At 47.9% G+C, this 7,779-nt stretch overlaps 1 protein-coding gene across 1 annotated transcript; it reads right to left on the bottom strand.

Moving 5' to 3' along the window:
• Positions 1 to 2,664: 2,664 nt before the first annotated feature.
• Positions 2,665 to 7,161, bottom strand: LOC124695243 (polygalacturonase-2-like). Its single transcript, XM_047228113.1, has 3 exons — positions 7,141 to 7,161; positions 6,636 to 6,679; positions 2,665 to 3,778 (listed from the first exon to the last, which is right to left on the bottom strand). The coding sequence occupies exons 1-3, from the start codon at positions 7,159 to 7,161 to the stop codon at positions 2,665 to 2,667; spliced, it is 1,179 nt and encodes a 392-aa protein (XP_047084069.1).
• Between the last annotated feature and the right edge of the window lie 618 nt (positions 7,162 to 7,779).

Below are 7,779 nucleotides of genomic sequence, written 5' to 3'. Positions count from 1 at the left end.
TATGCAACCATCACAAATTATCTCACAATTGCCAAGAACAAGCCACTACTCAAACGAAGACATAGAGTTACAATATATCATGGGAAAACGATAGATTGCCTCACACATCATGTTTGCCAAGAGATCACAAAGGGGTAGATGAAGATTGTTCTAAGGGTGTTTATGAAGAGGCGTGTCCCATGGAGGAGATGATGATGAAGATCCCCGTGGCGACGACCACATGAGGCGGTGGCGACGCCTGGAGGGAGGCGGCTGCCCTTGAGGGTAGTGCCCCCTTGCCCCTTCTTCTTCCTTAGACTTGGTGCTGGTGTGGAGGAATTTTTTCCCCTCCTTGGCGGCTATCAAGAAGGAGAAATTTTGTGGCTATGAGTGGATGCCTCTAAAAGTAAGATTTCCTCTCAATATATAGAGCTAGAGATGCAATCTTGGCCATAGGATGGATTGGAAAGAGATAAGCCCGATTCTAGGTGGGCCCCATGGACATGTGTCAGTAGCAGGAGTCGGAGATTGGGGGCCTCCGACGGAATTGAATCATTATCCTAAGCCTAATTGCAATCATGCTTTAGGCAACTAACAAGGGAGGCTGATGTTGCGTTCAATCATAGATATTGTTGCCGCACAAATGAGTAGCCACCTTGACTTCTATTAACAACAATAAACTACTAAAATCTTTTAGATCTCCCAACAAGTTGTCTCTGAGATCGTTACTCAGTAACAGCTCAGGTGGATTGTTTTTCGATAAAGGGAATATATTAATATCAAGAAGATACCAATTACACCCAGCCTCTGCAACAAACGCACCACCCTAATGGCACTACAGATGCACACAACCAAAAAAAGGAAAAGAAAACTAAGAAACAAAAGTACCGCTACAATATCTCGGGCCTAACAACAACAATACATCCACCGCCAAGACAACACCTGAATTACAGACTCTCCAAAAAATGATGCCTCCAAGAAGGGAACAGTGCTCAAACACCGTCGTGCCTGATCAAAGATCTTAGGTTTTCACCCTGAAAATAGTCCCCGCTCTCAAAACAATGCCTCCACCAAGGCCATTGCCAGGCACAACCAGTTAAGACCAGGCCTTGGGTTTTCACCCTGAAAGGTAGGACTCTGCGCTTCACCTGTGTTGTCGCCCCCACTTTCATACCGCTGCTGTGAAGCCCGGAACACCAAGCAAGTCTCTCAACAGCGCGGAGACTTGAACCTCCCTTAGCTAGTCCTCCCCTCCGGCCTTCATGAAATTCTTTTCTTCCGACTTTCATCATGGATCCATAGTCACTTGATGTCAACACAGAAAAAGAGCTTTGCGCCGCTCCCTCCAGAACCAATCGGTCGGATTAAAAGCATGGGTGCGCACAACCGAATACCTCCGATCCAGCAAACTCCAGGAAAAGCACTGTTACATTCGCCGGCGGAGCCTTCCGGAACTCAACCCTCCGGCCAGATCACGAGTCCAGGCCTCCGGTAGGTCCTCCTCTTCACGCAAGAGAGGCCCTAGGACCGCCGCCTTTATATAGGCCGGACCCCCACGTCGGCGACCATCCCGGGCTGGCCAATCCAGCCCTCCACTAGCGACACCATCGTCGGCTTCCATGCTCCTCCATCTCGCCGCCGGATCGTGGTGATAGATCAAAAGATCCACCACCACCAACCGTAGGCCGACCCTCTCTGGCGCAGAAGAGAGCCACCTCCTCCGTCGAGCCCAAGGCCGCTGCCCCGGGCGCCCTCGTGATGCGGAAGAAGCCCGAGATCGCCTCCAAGCACCGACTAGGGGGGGGGGGGGCGAGGGCATGGCGCAGACCGAGGGTCTGGCCGCCGCCCACCACCAGCCCCTGCCGGTGTGCTGCGGATGGAAGCCTACGGGAGAGGAGGGGGGACCGCAGCGCAAGAGCCGCCGCCGCCCCATCACCATCCGCGCCGGCCGCCGCCGTGAGCGTCGAGGAAGGGAGAGCCCGTCCGCCGTCCCCCCCACCAGCGAGGAAAGGCCCCCGCTGCCGCCACGCCCCGTGGGTCTTTGCCCCGGCGGCGCTACCGGCGAGGAAATTCACATGCTCTCTCTCCAATACACTCAAACAGTAGGTAACTGTTTAGGGCTGGAACATGCTTACACAACCCCAAAAAATACAGCTCCACTATATACACTTAAATCTCTACGTACCCAACGCCCACGAGTCCAATAAGATACATTTAAAAACTGACAATCTGGTAGCATTCCAAGTATTATCTAGTTAAAAATGTATCTTGGTTTATTCAAGCATCCTTGATTCATTGTCCTAAGTAATACCTTTTTTGGACACGGAATACTTTCAATTGAAGCACTGTTATACTTATCAGTGCGAGCACAAACTGTCCTCCCAGCACAAACATGACAGTATGAACAACACGCATACAAATGCAACTACTTTAACCCGCGAAGTCGATAGATAGTTGTGGTCGCAGCTAAACGAAGCATGTAAATAATAATTTGTAATAAAAAAAAACTCACACGTGACATGTACGCTATAATATAGTGCAGTACAAAAAAATACCAATCCTGTCTTCTGCCTATACAAGAGGCTATCTAATTTTACAAGTCTGAGATATCAAAGCAACAAACTAACTACATGAAGGAAAATCAAATACAAAAGGCAACCTCTACATCAACCATGTCGCATTATCTCAACATGTCTTTGGAATGACATTGTCCGATTTCTTTAGCTTAGCGTTCTTGCATGTGCTTGTAGCACCTTTGCCATGCCCGCTGAAGGTAAGCTTCACATCCTCCAGCACAAGATCATGGCATGGGATGGTGTCGCTGCAGTCTAGCTTGATAGCCTCTTTTGTTCCACTCGTGCCTCTTATATTTTTGAACTGAATATTACTTAGCTCCACAGCCGAAGTTTGTTTCTTGCATGCCTTAGGCTGTAAAGGATCATCCATATAACAGTAGTTTTGATCAATGATTATTGGATTCTTGACCTTGTCCATAATGATATCCTCAAATGTGATGTCTTTGGCATATCCCTTTCCTCCTTGCCACGACTTAATGCGTGCACCATTCGTCGTGCCAATGAGGTGTGCTTTGTTAATAGTTATGTTGGAAACACGAGCTTTAGAATTTTTGTCACCTAAGCTTCCGACACTGATTCCGTGACCTGGGCCGCATGTTATCTTTGAGGCATACAAGTTCTCAGTTCCGGTCTCGATAGACATGCAATCGTCTCCAGTTTTAATGTTGCAATCCATGACTTGTATATCCTTCGTGCGGGCAATGTGGATGCCATCGGTATTAGGGCTGTCTTCGGGCGCAACGATCGTGATATGCTTTAGAACTACGTCCTTGCAATCTTCGACGGACATATGCATTTGCTGGCTGTTTAAGAGCCTGATATTTTCCACCTTCAAGTGATTGCACTTGCTGAGCAACAACGCCGTGGGGGCCTCTGTGCACTTGAGGTTCTTGTTGACTCGGCAGGAGTTCTTCCACCATACTTCGCCTTTTCCGTCCATAGTCCCTTCGCCCGACACGGTTAGCTTATCAACGTTGTTAAACATGATCCACTTATTCATGTTCTCCTTCGGCCAAGTTGATCGTCCGGGAGCTACCAACGTTCCGTCGAGCTTGAATTTGACGCTTGACTTGCACTGCCCCGAGAAGGTGGTCTGCTTGACGAGAAAGTCCTTCTCCTTGGGAACCAGCATGGTTGCTGGCTTAGATGACGAGCAGGCCGCGGCCCAGGTTTTCTGAAACGCCGGCGTGTCATCAGTTTGGCCATCGCCAACGGCTCCGTAGCTAACCACGTTGAACTCGGCGTCCTGAGGAGGCTTGGTCTCCTGGCCAAGTTTGCGATGCCGCCGGACAGGTCTGTGGCTCAGCGTATCGGCCTTGACGCTCGTCTCTCCCAGTCTGCGGTGCACGGACTCTGTATGCATGCCGCCTGTAAATGCAAAGGCAATTGCCGGGAAGATGAACAATAACAGCAGGAAAAGCACTGCCAGGACGACCTTGCGAGATGCCACGCCCCGAGGTATAAGTGCGCGTATGTTCATCTCGTTCGGCCGGGCTGGAACAACTCGATTGAATTAACCTCAGCTTGAGCTACGCGAGGAGATATGATCGATTCTGGGGCTTGATTGCTGTATGCTTTCACGGCTGGTATTTGACGACGAACAAGGCAGGTACGTGCCTGTACCTTTATAGTAGGCCAGCTAGTGTGGTAGCTTCTCGACTCGGATGCTCGATCAACAGCCAGTCAGACTCGGATAATCAGCAACATCCAGTCAGACTCGGATTTTATTTTACGAAACAGACCGGACTCGGATACGAAGGACTTGCTGTCGTCGAATCCTAGTACAAAGTTGGGCCCAACAAAGCTGTAAATCAACTATTATGGTTATGGGCTTTCGGTCGTCGAATACTACTACTCCTAGTACATTTTGTTTCTCTCGAGATTGTTACAAATTGCCTCAATTAAGATGAGTACGCCTCGGTTGTATGAGCTAGCTACCTCGATCTGGAATGGTGATGATGATAAGTGCACGGTAGCTCGCTCCTCCGTGTCGGACATGGCCCCTGCTATTATGTGCCTGCATGAAACCAAACTGACGGCGTCCTCCTGCTTCAAACTCGGGTTGTTCCTGCCGCGCTCACTCTTGTCTCACAAACGTGTCGACGCCCGTCCACCTGCTATTATGATCACTCCTCGCGCTGGACCCTAGTATCGCGTTAGGCCTGGACAATTCTGCCTTACAACTGAGCCTCGGTCCACTGCCGATGATTTTCAGTTCTTCGTCACCAATGTCTAGCCGCCTGCCGTCATCACCGCCTGCCGCGCTGTAATCCTGCTGCTCAATCGGCTGGACGAAATCAGCTGGCTGTCTGCGGCGGAAGCCCTACTGCGCAGACTGGCCAAAGAGCAGCTTGCGCATCAGCTAAAAATCAGGTCCTTGTATTGGCGCCAACGCGGTACTTGATGTTCGCTATTCTTCTTAATGAATTTTTGCATATTGGCCGCCATTTCTTTATACGGACTCTGATTTGGGTGTTATTCGGCTCGTTGAACTCATATGAACGAGGGATACAACACCATAGCCTTAGATCTTAAATATAACTATATAAGATGTTGGGAAAATATCACTTTTTTCACACTTCATATGTTCAAGTCTGGTGCTTCTAATTCTCCCATATTGTGCCCTCTTGATCCTTTTGCCTTCCTTTCTCCATGATTGTCCATAACACCTAAATACATGTAAAATACAAGAAAAACATAATAAAATACTATTAAAACTACTAAATTTGCAAAGCTCGTACGAAAATGAACAAGAACTTGTAAGTAAGCAAACTAGGCATAGGTGTATCTAAGTGGAGCATGTAAAATAGTGCAAAATTTTGAGCTATCACTATTTATTTTTTAAAGGAAATTATAAGAGGAAGCAATAAGTTGTTACCGTGACATTTTTGTCGACGTCGTACCACGTCATGTCGTGCTCGGACATAGACTTCTTCGGTCGCAGCAGCTGATGCGAGATGGCTCCGGGCCGCATGGGTCCGGGATAGGCTAGCGGGTTTTGGATAACCCAGAGGTAACCTCGCCCAGGTCAGCTGCATTCCACTCAGCGGCATACTTTTCCAGGGATACCAGGCTTTGTCCGCTCCGGGTACGCTCAACAATTTGACCCTAGCATGAATATGAGATGAATCTAAGATGATCTATGGTTTTAAGTTATTAATCTGTGTTTCTCTCTCTTGATATTATGTTTGTGCAGCATGTAATATGTGCCTTAATTATGGTCTCGAGAGGGAACTACCCTTTGAAGTGCGGTAAAGTGAATGATGAGAAGTGACATTACCGTATCGACACTTTAACACACGGAAGAGAGGAATAAAGGGGGACTCACAAGCTCATATCGATAACCATGGGGTAAAACCCTTAATTGCGATAGTCAATATGTGGTTTGCAGAAGGCTAGCCGCAGTGGGTTATTTACAGATGCGATGATCGATGGCTTTCTGGGCGCATATTTTTATGGAGCTATCCCCACACACAATATGATTAAAAGCATATTTTATCTTGATTAACATGAATTCTAATGCTAGAGGTGGATCCAGTAATCCTCGAGAACACTTTGTCTTATTAAGTTTCAACCAATTTCTCCCTACGTTTTTTTACTTATTGCTTTGTTTACTTTCTTGCAACCAATTACAATCGCCCATTTAAAACAACTTAATTTTGAGATTAAAGAATGATTTATAAGTAGCCTTTATTATATAGTAGCAAGAGGCATTAAGACCTTAACTAGTAGCTCCTCGTGGTTCGATACTTTTATTTCAAAACCAACTACAGTTGATCTGCATACTTGCAGTCATCAACCATCTATCATCTAGTGCACATATCTCATCACCCAACGGTGATTTCCTCTAGCAACATATACTGATGTGTTATAATCAATCAACCAGTCTTCTGGCTTAGTACTGCCATCATATTTTTTTTTGTCTCTGGGCAACTGAAAGTTGCACATTGCTTCTTCTTTCATGATCCAGGGCCCAAAGCACGCCAGACCGGGTGGAGCTTCAGCTTCAAGGATCTCTGACATATAGATTCTGTCGAGGCGATGCCGAGCAACATCAGCCCGCAGGTGTCTGTGCACCACTCGGTGATCGAGAGGGTTCTTGTGGTAACTGGCTTTCTCCATGGCTGTGTGTCGAGGGTACTCCTCGGCAATGCCCTCCATATGGGGCTTAGGGTTGATGGAATCCTGTAGGCTGACATGAGACATCGGTTATCAAATAAGCGGGGAAAGCGATTTACCCAGGTTTGGGGCCCTCGTTGAGGTAAAACCCTTACGTCCTGCCTGTATGATCTTGATTATGAAAATATCGGGTTATAATGGGGTGCCGAAGGTTTCGGCTATGATCTCGTCGAGAGACTAAGTTCTGCGGGGACCTAGCTCTAGACTTATGGTGGCTATGGTTGCTAAGATTGTGTGTGTGCTCGGCAGCCCCTCTCCTGGCCCTTATATTGGGAGCCAGGTCTCAAGAGATCTGTCCGGGTACGACTAGGTTACAAAGAATCCTAGTTCTAAACTTCCCTTTTACTCTTCATCTCCTTGTCTTGCTCTTCAAGAATCCCGCTTGCGAACCGACGTTGAGGCCCACCTGGCTATCAGGTGTCTCCATGGGCCTCTGATTGGGCTGCAAGGGGTAGCGTGATAATAGTTACCCGAAGGGTAATGCCCACATCAGTAGCCCCCGAGTGTCTAGCCGAAAATATTTCGGGTAGAGACTAAAGCATGTGACGTGGGCAGTACCCTTCGGGTAACTACTATCGGATTACCCCTTGCGGCCCAATCGAAGGCCCATGAAGACACCCGAAGGCCAGTGGGCCATAGCGTCGGTTCGCAAGGTGGATTCTTGAAGAGCAAGGCAAGAAGACGAAGAATAAAAGGAATGTTTAGAACTAGGAATCTTTGTAACCTAGTCGTACACGGAAAGATCTCTCGAGACCTGGCTCCCAATATAAGGGCCAGGAGAGGGGCTGCCGAGGACACACGCAACCTTAGCAACCATAGCCACCATAAGTCTAGAGCTAGGTCCCTGTAGAACTTAGAATCTCGATGAGACTATAGCCGAAACCTTCAGCACCCCATTGTAACCCGATATTTTCATAATCAAGATCAGACAGGCAGGACGTAAGGGTTTTACCTCATCGAGGGCCCCGAACCTGGGTAAATCGCTTTCCTCGCTTGTTAGATAAATCGATGTCTCGTGTCAGCCCACAGGATTCCATCAACCCTA

The sequence above is a fragment of the Lolium rigidum genome, chromosome 3 (assembly GCF_022539505.1).
Source record: "Lolium rigidum isolate FL_2022 chromosome 3, APGP_CSIRO_Lrig_0.1, whole genome shotgun sequence".
NCBI lineage: Eukaryota > Viridiplantae > Streptophyta > Magnoliopsida > Poales > Poaceae > Lolium > Lolium rigidum.
This window is presented reverse-complemented; position numbering and strand designations above follow the sequence as displayed.

Bases quoted from the DNA above. Each gene is read 5' to 3' on its own strand.
- LOC124695243 (XM_047228113.1), bottom strand. From the start codon at position 7,161: ATGGAGACACCTGATAGCCAG. The intron at 6,680-7,140 runs GTGGGCCTCAAC...CTCGACACACAG, and splicing joins TGGAGACACCTGATAGCCAG to CCATGGAGAAAGCCAGTTAC. The intron at 3,779-6,635 runs GTGGTGCACAGA...CAACGTGGTTAG, and splicing joins AGAACCCTCTCGATCACCGA to CTACGGAGCCGTTGGCGATG.